This window comes from Thermobia domestica, chromosome 5 (assembly GCF_964235325.1).
Source record: "Thermobia domestica chromosome 5, izTheDome1.hap1.1, whole genome shotgun sequence".
NCBI lineage: Eukaryota > Metazoa > Arthropoda > Insecta > Zygentoma > Lepismatidae > Thermobia > Thermobia domestica.
Window position 1 is genome coordinate 224145475 of NC_137458.1, and position 16264 is coordinate 224161738.

At 41.7% G+C, this 16264-nt stretch overlaps 1 protein-coding gene across 1 annotated transcript in view; it reads right to left on the reverse strand.

The window, feature by feature from the left end:
- Positions 1–16264, reverse strand: part of LOC145685408 (trypsin-1-like) — a 64711-nt gene that overhangs the window by 13686 nt on the left and 34761 nt on the right. The window contains exon 4 of the mRNA XM_081757802.1: positions 15609–15817. Within this exon, the coding sequence (XP_081613928.1) occupies positions 15609–15817 (209 nt within the window). The remainder of the gene's footprint in view (positions 1–15608; positions 15818–16264) is intronic.

Genomic DNA, 16264 nt, shown 5'->3' on the forward strand with positions numbered 1-16264 from the left:
ACAGACTTCCAAAGGTGCCTGTCTGGTTGGAGCTTCGGTGGGAACAGTGGGGAACATTCTGGGGGTATCGAAAGACACTGTGTCCAATGTCACGAGGGCATACACAATTCATGGGCAAACGACGTCTGCAAAGCACAACAGTAGTCGAAAGGCAATCCTGTCAGATAGGGACCGGAGGCATTAAAACGGAAGTTAGCAGTTGAAAAGAAGACCACTGCAATGAAAATTACGTCTGAACTCAATTCCGGCCTACAGAACCCAATTTCATTGAAAGCAGTGCGACGGGAACTTCATAAAATGAATATTCATGGCAGGGCAGCTATCGACAAACCCATGGTTACAGCAGTAAATACGAAGAGGCGTTTCCAGTGGTGCAAGGACCACAAGGCGTTGACTCATGAGCAGTGGAAACACGTAATGTGTCCGATGAATCGACCTTCACCTTGTTTCCAACAACCAGTCGTGTTTAAATATGGAGAACACCGTCGCAGGCCTATGATACAGACTGTCTGCTCCCAACTGTAAAGCATGGGGATGGTTTTGTTACAGTATGGGCAGTGATATCGTGGTTTTCTGCAGGTACCATCATAGCCCTTCATCGAATGATAAATGCTAAGGCGTATAAGGCCATTTTGGGTGACCAAGTGTTACCCATGGCCCAAATATTGTTCCCTGACGGTGATGGCATCTACCAAGATAACTTGACACACTGTCACGCTGCAAAAACGGTGAAATCGTGGTTTGAGGAGCATGACCAGGAGCTATCACCCAGACAACACGTACGTGTACGACACATGTGCACTATCCATGCATAAGCCGTACATTTGCACATGTGCATTTGTGTGGATGATGAACACATACATAACCCGTGCATAAGCCGTACACGTGAATTTGCGTGGATGAAGCACACATACATAACCCGTGTATGTGCACATGTGCATTTACGTGGGTTATGCACAGGTACATAACCAGTGACTAAGTCGTGCATGTGAACATGTGCATTTGCATGGATAAAGTACACATTTACATAACCCGTGCCTAAGCCGTTACATACACATGTGCATTTGCGTGGATGAAGCACAAGGACAGAACCCGTGCTTAAAGCCGCTATGTGCACATGTGCATTTGCATGGATGAAGTACACATTTATATAACCCGTACTGTAGCCGTTATATACACATGTGCATTTGTGTGGATGCAGCGCACGTACGTAACCCGTGCTTAAGCCGTTATGTACACATGTGCATTTGCGTGGATGCAGCGCACGTACAGGACCCGTACTTAAGCCGTTATGTGCACATGTGCATTTGCATGGATGAAGCACACATTTATATAACCCGTGCTTAAGCCGTTATGTACACATGTGCATTTGCATGGATATAGCGCACGTACAGGACCCGTGCTTAAGCCGTTATGTGCACATATGCATTTGTATGGATGAAGCACATATTTATATAACCCGTGCTTAAGTCGTTATATACGCATGTGCATTTGCATGGATGCAGCGCACGTACGTAACCCGTGCTTAAGCCGTTATGTGCACATGTGCATTTGCATGGATGAAGCACACATTTATATAACCCGTGCTGTAGCCGTTATGTATACATGTGCTTTTGCGTGGATGCAGCGCATGTACATAACCAATGCTTGAGCCGTGCATGTGCACATGTGCATTTGCGTGGATGAAGCACATTTAAATTACCGGTGCTTAAGCCGTTGTGTGCACATGGGTATTTGCACGGCTACTGCACGTGTGTATGAGACGTCCATAATACCGTGCAAGTGTATACTTTTACTTTCATTCTTTTACTCTTATTCTCATCAACAAAAAGTAACCTCCATTTTTAGTAGGTGTCGTTTTCCTCCAGGCGGTGTTATAGAGACTTTTCGACGAATAACAGCTGAATGATTGTAAAAACTCCATAACGTCCACTGAGCTAGGATACAAGATAAACAGGTGGTAGCATTGTACTGATGTAAGTACAGTAAGGCAGTTCATAGGTTTACAAAATTATTTTCATGACCGATTACAGCAGAATATGTTCCGTTATTTGCTACTTGGCAAACATGTCAAAGATACTACCTAAAGCTTTGCTCGTTGCAAATAATAAACTCCAAACCTAAATTCTCACTGACAATTATTAGTTACTTGTTATATACTTTGAAGGTAATGTCTTTGCAGTTCGATACTTTCCCAGAGCTTTGCTCTGAAGCGCCATTAAGAGAATAGTGACGAGTTTTGAGAAATCCTTCATTTTCCTGTTCCTGGGCTCTTTCTCTGTCTCTTTTGGGCGAACCGTCTGTCAGACTGATCAAGCCAAGGGCAGCCGGTTCTACAGATCGAGACAGGGGACCTGCTCCCCCTGGACAACTATCCGAACGGGTTGTCCCACCTACTCATCAACATTTATCATCATCCATCTTCTTGAGTATAGTTCAGGTCTCGTGACAATAGCTCGCTATTTAAGATGGCAGACCCAGGCTCAGGCAGTGGAGCACCTCTAGAATGTCGACATGGAGGCTTACCACCAGTTTTCGTTAGCCCATCTGCTATCTCCACGAAGGTGGAGAAGCGGAAGGACTATACTGAGAGACAAAGACGAGCTTCTGAACGCTCGACCGCCTCCACTACATCAGCTGGTTCTAGATCTCAATCTCGGTCTCCACGGAGCCAACCCAGTTACTCTGACAGGGTCAAAAACTCGCCTCCTGCTAAGAAACACCATATTGATATTACAGAATCTTCTGACATGGAAGCCGACGTCTCACCGACAGCACGCCGATCATCAACATCTGTTTCTTCTTCACCTCACTGCTTTTTGCTTCAAAACTTTGACGCTAAATTTACCAATGAAAAATTCATCATCCTTCAACTTCGAAAATACCTGCCAAGCATACCACTCACTGAATTTGTTAAAACCCGCAATGGATTTATCTTCAAATCACCTGATGCCAACTTCCTATCTGTGGTCCGTAATAAAGCCTCGTTCGAGATTTTCGGGAAAAATGCTACACTTGTCTCCTTGAACGCTACTCGTCGTAAGATACCACCTCCTCCAAAACGTTCTCCGATGTTATCTGTAGTCATCAGGGGAGTCGATCCATCATATTCTGATGATGAAATACACGAGGAATTGCGCAACGAGGGGCACACCATTGATAAAATTATTCGCATTCGTAATAACACTGGGCCTACTTACATGGTACGAATCCTAACCATATCTCAAGAGACGATCGACCATCTGCTTACTCATGGTGCCTTCATTTACAAGCGCAAACATCGCGTTGAACCCTCTCGCTCGTCTGCGCCATTGCCATTGCGATGCGAAAAATGTCAAACATACAACAATCATGCAACAGCGCATTGCACAAACCCCACTGTATGTGGGTATTGCTCTGCCCCCCATTTAACTCGTGTTTGCCCCAATATGAACCTTTCACCTCAATGTTCTGCGTGCGCGGAGCGCCACCCTACATATAGTTATAAATGTAAACGCAAACCATCACCAGACCAAACACACCCAGAGTTAGTAGTCCCATTACGTACTCAGTCTGCCTCCACCTCCACCAACACAGAAACTTCAGTAAATGATCCAGTCACCGTTGGTAAACTGTTAGAATTTCTCACATTAACCCTGCAGAATATTCATCCTTTCCATCGTCCACACATCCTTCAGCAACTCACTCTTGCCGCTAAAGCCACTTTTCATGTAGCTCTGTATGCCACTTACTCAAACAATTATGTTCACTTCCATACTACACAACTCGAAACATCTGTTTAATATCTTGGTCGTTATGGATATCAGCTTTCTGTTTCTCAATATTCGTTCAATCACCAAGAATAAAACTCTTTTTCAAGCACTCCTACAAGAAGAACACATCACTGCTTTTCTTCTGAATGAAACTTTTTTGACTCAGTCCATGCAATGCAGATTTCCTAACTACACGTTGCTTCGCCATGATAACATGACACCAGCGTTAAGAGTGAACGGTGGAGTTGCTATGGGCTTTCGCCATAATCTACCATTCAGACAGCATAGCTGCCCTGCACTAGCCTTACCAGAGCATATCGTAGCTACTTTGTATTTTAAATCCATCGCTCTTATTTTCGCTACCATCTACGTCAGACCCGGCACTCCAATTCCGTTATATTTTTTCACTCACATCTCTAATAACTTCAAACATTTTATCATCCTCGCAGACGTAAATTTTCATAGTCGCTCTGGTCATGAACGTACCCAATTTCAAGATCATATAGCATCTCACACTTCAGGAATTCTTCTCAACCTTCCTTCGCCCACACGTCCAGTTTCCAATACCACACCCGATATTGCAATTACATCCAATACAATAGTTACACGTTGTACCGTGGCAGTCTTAGACTTACTAGGTAGTGATCACGCTCCCATTAAAATCATATATCACACTGGTCACGTCCGTTCACAAGCAGCATCATCACCTCATCTCACACCACGCTATGATAAAGCAGATTGGGCCAATTACCGCACATACATCTCTTCTACCATCGACCATTATCGTTCACCAACCACTCCTGACGACCTTTCGACGCAAGTCACCACTATAACCAATGCTATTCAGCAAGCTTCAGCTCTATACATTCCACAAACTGAATCAGTACCTTATCGACCTAAACTACCACCTCACTATCTCGCTATGATCCGTCGTTCTCGTCAGTGTTATCGGGAATACCTGCATACTCGAAACCCTGATACTTTACGTCTTCACTATCAACTCCAGAGAACTGTTCGCAACTATATTACCGCTTATAAGCAACGCTAATGGATCAAAACATGTAACCATCTTTCTGAAACATCGCATCCCACGCTCTACTGGAAACGCTTTAATGCACTCTGTGGAAAAATCACTAAGACTCCTTACCCCCTTCTACTGGATAATACAGCCATTCATTCCGACCAGGATAAAGCGAACGCTTTCGCCAATTATCTTCAAGCTATCTTTACACCATCTCCACCTTGTCATATGTTCCACCCTCACCCTACTGAGGCAGTAAATACTCAATCAAAATCTCTTCAACCTGCAGTGACTCATAGACTTCCTGAACATGTTCTCACTGCTCCGATTACAGTCGAAGAAATTACTTCTGTTGTCCGGCGAAAACGCAACACAGCTCCAGGATTCGATCGTATCACCTATCGCCATATTAAAGAAAGCCCCATCACACTACTCCTACTTCTATCACTGATATACACCTTCATACTTCGCACTGGCTTTTTTCCGATAGATTGGAAGGTATCAAAAACTCTTATGTTTCCAAAACCGAATAAACCACCATCCGACACTTCATCCTACAGACCGATTTAGTTAACCTCCACTTTCAGTAAGATTTTCGAACGCATTCTCGTCAAACGCTTACATCCATACCTAACAGATCGAAACATTATTCCCTTTCATCAGGCTGGTTTTCGACCTTCCTATTCAATAAATGACCAATTACTCCGCCTTTCTACACTTATTACCAATCATTATAACTCCGTTCAACCGTCATGTCTGGTTATCTTTGATCTTGAAAAAGCCTTTGATAAAGTTTGGCATTTGGCACTTATCTATAAACTCATTAAACTCAAACTTCCTATCACAATCATCTATCATTTTCTCGTCTGCCGTTTGTCATATGTCGCTATCAATGATGCACTCTCTCATCCTATTTTTCTACTGTGCGGTGTGCCACAAAGATCTGCCTTATCATCTTTATTGTATGTTCTCTTTGTCGCAGATTTTCCCGAATTACCTCCTAATGTTCACCTGTTACAATATGCGGACGACACAGCTTTTCTGGCACTCTGCCGAACTATCCAACAAATCAATGTCTGTCTTCAGGAAGCTATTAATCGCTATATAGCCTGGTGTCGCAAATGGAATTTAACAATAAATGCTGCCAAAACCCAAACTATAGTTTTTATTCCACCACGAAAACGCACCAAAGTTCATCGAAATCCTTCTTTACTTTCCCTTACAGTTAACCAGGTTCCCCTCCGGCCTTCAAAAACAGTAACCTATCTTGGGATAGTTTTTGACCACCGTCTGACTTGGACCCCACATCTCAAATCAGTGACCACCAAAGTACGAAACAGACTTTATTTATTGAAACGTCTCACCGGCACTACCTGGGGCCTATCTCCAAGTCTAGTTCTTAATACTTACAAAGTTTTTCTCCGACCAGTCATCACATATGGTTTTCCCGCTTGGATCTCCGCTCCACTATCCTATTATAAGCAAATTGATATTTTCGAACGGCATGCCTTCCGTCTTGCCTTTCGCATATTTCTACCTAGTCCTACTCGTGACCTGTATTCACTCATCACATTTCCTACTCTCAAATTTCACCTGGAGACACTCCGTCACAGATTTATCACCACACGTTACACTCTACATCATCCTCTTCTTTTTGCCACTATGCACCATCTCGCACTCCATCCCACCCGACCCCGATATTATTACACACCGTTACATTTACTGTATACCCTTTATTGCTACTCGCTTCCCCCTGATCACCTTGACCTCACACTTCTGGAAGATTATCGTCTGCATGCTCATCTACCTCATGTTTTTCCTTCATATAGTGCACAGTAAACCCTCTTGTAACTAACAGGGCTCCTCCTGTCTTCATTAGCCTAGCGCCGCCCCTAGGCAGAAGATAACTGCATTCGTCTTCCTAACATCTCCCTTGTGTTGTCCTGTGCTTGCACCTCATCTCATCTTTCACGCTCATCCTTTTATCACGATTAAACATCTTTTCTCTGCCACCATATGCATTTGTCACCCATGATCTATGCCTGCATTTCCATACAGATATCTTAATATTTTTCCATTTTCTATTATTATCTATATGTATCTGTGTTCCTATCATTCATTTTTTTGTTTTATCAATTTTTATTATGTAATTTCTATGTGTTTGTTAAGTTATATATTTGTGTAGTTTTCCTCTTCACATCCTAATGCTTATGATCGCAAAGATCATAATGGCTTACACAATGCTATAAGAATGTTAATAAAGTAAATAAATAAATAATTTACCTTCACTTAGACCAGCCACCCTTAAGCCAATCCTATTTTTCCGTCAAATCTTCTCCTGAAAGAGGGTGTAGCCCTCTCAGAGGTAGCTAGCCTCGTGCTAGCATTAAAAAAAACTTTTCAGTTCACTTTCCCAGAGCTTAGCTTTGCTCTGCTCTGAAGCGCCACTAGAGCATAGTGACGAGTTTTGCAATTTCCTATCCCACTGTCCTGGTCTCTGAAGCTTGGCATCTGTGTGTATCGGTTGAGAGACTAATCTAGCCCAACTCATCAGATACCTACGCAGGTTGATAGCCTCTTTGGCCCACCTAGACCACTATCCAAACGGGTGGTCTTCTTCAAACCTGTAACCTAGACGACCTTCGCTATGGCTTCTGGACAAGGCACTGGTCATACTGGACTACCTCCTGTTGTTGCTCAGGGACCTTCTCTGACGGCGGCAAAGATCGACAAACGAAAAGCCCGCCAAGAGTCAGAACCGAGCAGTACAACGGCTCACTCTACGACAGCTGCTACCTCTTCTGCTGCACTCCAGATGACACCACCCACCAAACGTCATCATACACTGAGTGAGTCCTCGTCTGCGTCTAGCAATATGGATGTCGAGATTCCAGGAAAATCATCTAAACCAGTAGTCCATTCTTTTCTCCTTACCAACTACGACGTTAAGTACCATGATTTAAAGCAGATTTACTTACGTCAACTGATGTACGTGCCACGATCGGATGTCAAACAGCTAATACCTACCAAGAACGGTATTATCATCCGATCGACAGATCCTAACATGGCAACCACTCTCCGTAACACCTACTCGTACGAGATCTTTGGCACCTCGGCAAACCTCCAAAAGCTTTCATACAACCAGGCTAAGCAGCCTCCATCTCCTCGCAAGCCTACAGCTCTTTCTGTTAATACGAGGAGTAGATCCCCAGTTCACGGATGCCGAGGTCGCTGATAAACTTAAGCTGGAGGGTCATTCAATCCTGAAATGCCTTCGCATAAAGAACGCATCCGGACCCACTTATATGGTCCGAGTTCTCACAAACAATCAAGAGACCGTGGATGACCTTCTTAGCAATGGTGCCTACATATACCTGAAAAGACATCGGGTGGAACCGTCTCACTCACCTCCGCCTCTTCCTGTCCGTTGTGAGCGATGTCAAGCCTATAACTCCCATCACACTAACGACTGCAGGAACCCTTTCAAATGCGGGTACTGTGCAGGTCCCCATTCCACCAAGTCTTGTCCGAATCTCAGTAATGCAATGCTCGACCTGCCCAGATCAGCATCCTACATACAGCTATAAATGTAAGGCCAAACCAGCTGCAGAGATGCTAAAACCCGAGCTCACTGTACCTATCCGCATTCATAACACAGATTCTACTACTCCGCCTCCTAGTTCTGCACAACAACCGATCACCATCGATAAATTTTTGTCATTTCTCACTGTAACCTTGCAGAACATACATCCATTTCTTCGTCAACATATCTTCCAACAAGTACAACTCGCTGCTAAAACTATCCTGCATGTCAACTTCACTGGCACTTACTCCAACAACTATGCTCATTTTCATTCTACAGTCTATGAATCTGCAGTCTAAGTTCTCTCCCCATCTCTTCTTATTATTTTTCATTATGGCAGTGCATTTTCTCTTTCTGAATATTCGATCTCTACAAAAAAACAAGCCTTTGTTTGAGCAGCTACTTCTGGAAGAACACGTTCATTGTTTTCTTCTCAACGAAACGTTTCTCACTCCTAAAATCTTATGCAAACTCTCACCCTATCACATTCTTCGACACGATAATACCATTCCCACCCGCCGTGCTAACGGTGGCGTAGCTATTGGTTTTCCTCACTCTATTTCACATAGAGTACACGCTACTGGAGATACATCTCTGCCTGAACATCTTATCGCCACTTTATATTTCAAACAATGCTACGTCACTGTTGCTACCATCTATATAAGACCAGGCCATCCTATTCCTCTAAGTTTCTTCCAATATATTTCTGACAATTTTCGGACCTACATCATAATGGCCGACATCAATTACCATAGCCGCTCAGATAATCAAAAACGCACCTTTTGCCATTATATTCAGACTCAAACGACGGGATTTATTCATCCCATTCCTAAACCAACTCGACCGGCTTCGAATACAACTCCCGATATAGTCATTACATCACCCAATATTCTCTCCAAGCTCACTCTTTCTGTGCTTGATCCGCTTGGGAGCGATCATATCCCAATTAAAGCTACTCTTCAAAATCCCGGTCCACCTCAACCCGCTCCGCCTACAACTCCCCGCACAGTGGCTCGTTTCGACCGTGCCCGTTGGCCTAACTATAGGGAATACCTATCCAACAGGTTATCACCTTTATCCGCTCCAACTTCAGAGTCTGAACTATACGACACTATTGATGAGATCACTGATAGTATTCATCAGGCGTCCTTGCAGTATATCCCTCAGACTACAATTGATCCATATAGACCAAAACTACCGCCACAATACTTACCTTTAATACGTCATTCCCGCCAACTTTATCGAGACTTCACTCTCACGGGCAATCTGGAATCGCTTCGTCAGCATCGTCAATACCAAAGGGCAGTGCATAATTATCTCGTGGCATAAAAGACCAGAAGCTGGATAAAAACCTGCAATACCCTCTCTGACACAGCACATCCAACTAAGTATTGGAAACGCTTTCATCAGCTCACCGGTAACACCACTCGCCCTTTATACCCACTCATTCTCAATGATACGCCATTACACTCTGACGTGGACAAAGCCAATGCCTTCGCTGACCAATGTTAATACTTTTAAAAAACAAACAGATGTATTCACTGCTCAAAATATTAAACCAAAGTCAAAGGATGCAATAATCTATACATGTGTAAACCTTCTTAGCAACTATGCTCCATCTTATTATATATACAATAAATACTTTCGTTCCTCTATACCTCTTTATTATTAATCTGTGCCCAGTGCACTCTTTACTTATCACAATTCAGCTTTGTCATTCAACAGCTATTACATATTTAATATGGACAATCTCTTCATAATTATTCATATCGCATACAACTTATACATTCATCGTAATTCTAAATCTTATTTGCACAGACTCTTTCATTAACTAAATAACGGACATTTACATATTTCTAAGCACTTCTTACCAATCCTATTTCCAACAATTCTCCCCCCTGTACAAAAGAAGAATCTAACCTAATAAAACAAAATAATCCTATGACTATAACATCCCTCATAAAGTCAATCTATACCTAATTCTAATTACAAAGTCAATAGTACCGGTAATCAACCTAACCTAACAAAGTAATGAGTAAATATGTTTACCAAACCTTCTCCACATTCTATCTAACAATGAATCAACACACTCTTATGACCTGGAAGCCTCTTTCAATCTATTATCCAAATGCATATACCAGGTTGCTACTTTATTATCCAAATTCTCAACCTTTAATGCATTTACCTCCAGTTTTTTCTTTATTTTTCCTATCTCTACTTGCAGTTGCTCCAATATTTCCTCACGTTTTTTCAACTCCCCAAGAACTAACTTCTCAAATATTTCATTCCGCTTTTTAAGTTGTTCAAAATCATTATCTCTCTTTTTAAATTCCTCTGCCAACAATTGCATCCATTCGACTTTACATTTACAATTGTTCTGTTCCAAAAGTTCTGTTTTTTCTTTTCCTTCTTCCATATTATCCTCTTCAACTTTTTTGCTTGCATCTTTCCCTGTTGGTTCTTCCTTTTCTTCTTCCATAATATCCTCTTCAACTTTCTCGCTTTTTCCTTTCACCACTTCTACCGTATTCTTGCTCGTAATAACCTCCGACGAATTTGACTTGCTATCTGCAACAGTAGGTGCGTTTTGGTTGTCTAGAACTTTCTTACTCTTTTTCCCTTTCTTTTTATACTTCTTCCCGCACGTTATCATATGCCCATCGTTGTCGAGCACTTCATCATCTTTCTTAGACTCACACTCAGCATTTACCTTTGGATTATTGTTTATTTCTTTCTTGTCTTCATTGTGATTTATTACTGTAATGCCCCGTTCGAAGCTTTTATCCTTATTCTGTACTGCTGCGTCAATTACACCCAAATGTTGTATAGACTGGTCTGTCGTGGGATGTGCCTCTACATCGTTCTTGTTTGAGATAAACGAGTTGTTACAATTTACACTCGCATTTTACAACGGACTGATAGAACTGATATCCATACTTGTTTGATCACTACCATTATTATTACCTTGCACTAATTTTGTTTGCACTTGTTCTATCGGCTGAACCCTATTTGAAATCTTTTTATGTCTGCATGCGTAGGCGAAATGATTCATTCCATTGCAAGAAAAACATTGCTTTCTATACGCCGGACAGTTCTTAAACTCATGATATTTCTTACACCTTCTGCATGGAAACTTCCAGTTCTGATATGTAGGCAATTGCGAACACCGTTGACAAACAACTGGTAACCCTTGCTGTCTGTTTTGTGATTGGTTAAAATAAACTTGAGCATTAGCACCCTCCATCTCGCAAGCCAGTTGTACTGCTTCTGCAAACGACAATTTGTCTTTAGACAGTAATACATTACGTATTTGATTGCTACATAATCCAAAATTTAATTGATTGCATAAAGCAAGTTCTTCATATCTTTCAAATGCACAGGCTGAAACAGCGTTCTGAAGATCTGAAATAAACTGCACAACACTTTGCTGGTTTTGTTGCTTCATCGAATGAAATTTGAAACGATGTGCCCATTTGCTGCACTTGATGTCTGAATTGGCCATGACTACCTTATGACTTTGATCTTGCTTGAAACCTGAAAAAGTTGCCATAATATTTCAATTCGGAAGCTTTGTTCAAAATCGACTGCGCCAATTGTTAATACTTTTAAAAAACAAACAGATGTATTCACTGCTCAAAATATTAAACCAAAGTCAAAGGATGCAATAATCTATACATGTGTAAACCTTCTTAGCAACTATGCTCCATCTTATTATATATACAATAAATACTTTCGTTCCTCTATACCTCTTTATTATTAATCTGTGCCCAGTGCACTCTTTACTTATCACAATTCAGCTTTGTCATTCAACAGCTATTACATATTTAATATGGACAATCTCTTCATAATTATTCATATCGCATACAACTTATACATTCATCGTAATTCTAAATCTTATTTGCACAGACTCTTTCATTAACTAAATAACGGACATTTACATATTTCTAAGCACTTCTTACCAATCCTATTTCCAACAACCAACTTCAAGGTGTCTTCACGCCTCTTGGACCTGCCCTCTCAGCTCGCACTCATCCTACTGACCGGCTCAATCTCAACTCACCATCACTCGAACCCCATATTGATCATCTTCTACCCGACAATTCACCCTTGACAGCTCCTGTTACCGTCACCGAAATTACTACCACCGTCGCTCGTAGACGCACCACCGCTCCCGGGCTAGATTCTATTACGTATCGTCATATCAAAGAAGGGCCATACATCCTCCATTATCTTCTGTCTCTCATCTTCACGTTCATCCTCCGTACTGGTTTCATCCCCAACGACTGGAAAACATCTAAAACTTTAATGTTTCTGAAACCAAACAAACCAGCTTCATCTGTGTCTTCTTATCGCCCAATTCAACTCACCCTTGTTTTCAGTAAGATACTCGAACGGATACTTGTCTCTCGCCTACACACCCATCTCGCTGATCACAACCTAATTCCCTTTCATCAGGTCGGATTCCGTCCGAATTACAGTATTAATGATCAACTACTCCGCCTGACCACGTACGTCACTGCCCAGTTTAATCAATCTAAGCCTTCCTGTCTTGTCCTTTTCGATTTAGAAAAGGCTTTCGATAAAGTTTGGCATCTTGGCCTTCTCTATAAACTATTTTCTTTTCGACTGCCAATGTGTTATATTCGCTTCATTTACCATTTTCTCTCAAGTCGCCTCTCCTACGTTTCCATTAATAATGCTCACTCTCACCCTGTATTTATCCATTCTGGTGTTCCTCAAGGCTCTGCTCTGTCCCCGCTTCTTTACTTACTTTATGTAGCTGACTTCCCTACTCTCCATCCAAATGTTAGCCTTTTTCAATATGCGGATGATACGGCTTTTCTGGCAACGGCAAATACCATTCAACGCATCAACCACATTCTTCAAACTGCCATCGATGCTTTGCTTCAGTGGTGTGATACGTGGCGCCTCAAGCTTAACGCCAATAAAACTCAAGCCATTATCTTTGTACCACCAAGCAAACGCAGTCGGGTCCATCGCAATCCCTCCAACCTCAGTATTGAGATTGCAGGTACACCACTTGCTGCTAGTCCCACAGTCACGTACCTGGGCATCATCTTCGATTCACATCTGAAATGGACTGCTCATCTGAAAAGTCTTGCTCTAAAAGCGACCAACCGACTAAACTTACTTCGACGCCTAACTGGTACTACCTGGGGACTGACACCTAAAATCCTACTTAACACCTACAAGGCATTTTTACGTCCTGTTTTGACTTATGGCTTTACAGCCTGGCTTTCCGCACCCGAGGCATACTACCGCCGACTCCAAATTCTTGAGCGCCACGCCCTACGCCTTGCCTTCCGAATTAAATTACCCAGCCCTACCCGGGACTTATATGACAGAACACCTTTTCCACACATTCTCTATCACCTAGAAGACCTCAGACTCAGGTACATTACGAAGCGATTCCAGACTCACCATCCATTGCTCTTTGATGCTATGCACCACGAATCCACTCTCCGCAAACCATCAACAATTCTCCGGCATTCTCCACTCTCTCTGCTGTTTACTCTGTTCCACTACGTTCTCCCACCAAATAGTCCAGACTTTCTACTTCTTGAAGACTTCCTCATTCCACTCCCCCCACCCTTCATCACTCCATCTTATGTTGCACAGTGACTTCCCCGCACTAACAGGGCTCCCTTCGTCTCCATTACGTGCAGAGCAGCCCCTGGACAGAAGATAACACTCATTCGTCTCTCTAGCCCTCTTCTCTGTATTGTGTTGTGATGTCAAGTGCACCTCATTGTTTCATTTTCATTTTCACTGATGCTCTACTCTCTTCACTCTCATATTGAATTGCTCGCCAGTGTACATTTCCTTTTCCAGACCTGATGATTATGGTTAAAGGCCATAATGTCCTCTAATGATAATGAAGTTCAAATATAATAAAGTTAATAAAATCTCCTTTGCCTGACGAAAATAACCTCACACCTAAAGTTCCTGTCAACTCCGCATCCCAAATAAAGGGCGTAACCCTTTGGGTGGGTGTTAGCTGCGGCTAGCAAAAAAAATCTTTGCAGTTATAGATGGTGTTACTGCATAAGACACCAAATATATAAACTCCTTCTTTCGTTGCATCTCGAATTTGCTTTTACATCACCTCTGTACTACGAGGAAATCACATGTGCACTACATGTAAATCATCTTGGTACTGCTTCAAATCACCTCTATGGTACATGTAAATCATCTGGGTACTGCGTGTAAATTACCTCTGTCCTACATGTAAATCACCTGTGTGTTACGTGTAAATCATCTCTGTCCTACATGTAAATCATCTGGGTACTGCGTGTAAATCACCTATGTGCTACGTGTAAATCACCTCTGTCCTACATGTAAATCACCTGGGTACTGCGTGTAAATCACCTGTGTGTTGCGTGTAAATCATATCTGTCCTACATGTAAATCACCTGGGTACTGCGTGTAAATCACCTGTGTTAACATGTAAATCATCTCTGTCCTACATGTAAATCACCTGGTTACTACGTGTAAATCACCTGTGAACTACATGTAAATCGAATACGTGCTACTTGTAAATCACCTGCGCGGTAGGTGTAAATCACTTGTGCATGACGTGTACGTGTGCATTGCACATGTTCTGTGCACGTGAAGATGTTGAATAGAACCTGGCATTTATATGTGTATCACATGTACAGGCGTGCATTTATACAGATGATGCACATGTTGCATCCGTGCAATTGTACATGTATTATACGGATACTGTACGTGCATTGTGCTGTCTGAGTCACACCTCCCCCCGGTCCCACAACCACCAGATCTGAACATCATTGAGCAATCGTGGTCTGAGTTAGAAAGGCGTGTTCCATCTCATTACCCTACACCAGCATCAGTTAAGGAACTGGAGCATGTTTTGGGGGAACAATGGAACAGAATTTCCAGGAGCTGTATACTTCCATTCCACGTCAGATCCAAGGTGTTTTGGACGCAAAAGGAGGCCCTACACCATACTAGGTATCATTTTCACACTTTTGCAAACATTTTAGATTTTTTGGTCAAACCGCTGTATTTATTAGATCTCTTTTTTAAATAAAGCAATTCTCATATATTCGCCCATAAAGTTTCCTAGTTTGTGCTAATTTATTCTTAATCTATAGCACAATTGCAGTAAAACAGAATATTATTGTTCATTATTGCTAGTGCTACTATTAATATAACAAGAACTACTACTACTACTAATAGTAATAAGAATAACGAGTAGAGAACTTACCTAAAACTGGTAGGCATACTGGCCTAATAACTTCATTGAAGGTAATCCTCATATTAACCTTTAATAACATGATATCCGAATAGAAATAACGACTTGGGTCATAATCAGGATGAGGCAGCTTTTTTTCCACTGACAGCTCCACCGTCTCTTTATCATAACGGCATTTGTCATATTGGCCCAGCACTACTTTCATCTGATCCTGTGTGTACCTAATAGATTAGTCAAATAGTTTCGTAATTTCCTGTGTGAGAGAAAGCTCAAAGTTCTAAAAAGTTATATTTAGGGTCATAAAGAGTGGTATTAAAATTAAAATAATTCTCTATTTGATAATTCGAGTAGTAGATTCTCCGGATAATCATTCAGATAACGAATATCTATTTGAATACTTATTTGGTTAACTAAAATTATTTGAACAATGAATAATATTCGAATATTGTTACATACATAACACTAATGACATATATTCGAAGAATATACTAATAAAGAATATTTTTTAAAATTCTTTATTAGTATCGTAACAATCAGTCGGCCTGGGACGAATCCATTATTAATTACCATGTAGCTTCTTTATTGCAGACTACAAAACATTGAAGATAAGGCCAGGCTTCTAGCGGTCATGTCTCCTGAAAACGGTGCATGGCTTCAAGCTCTACCAT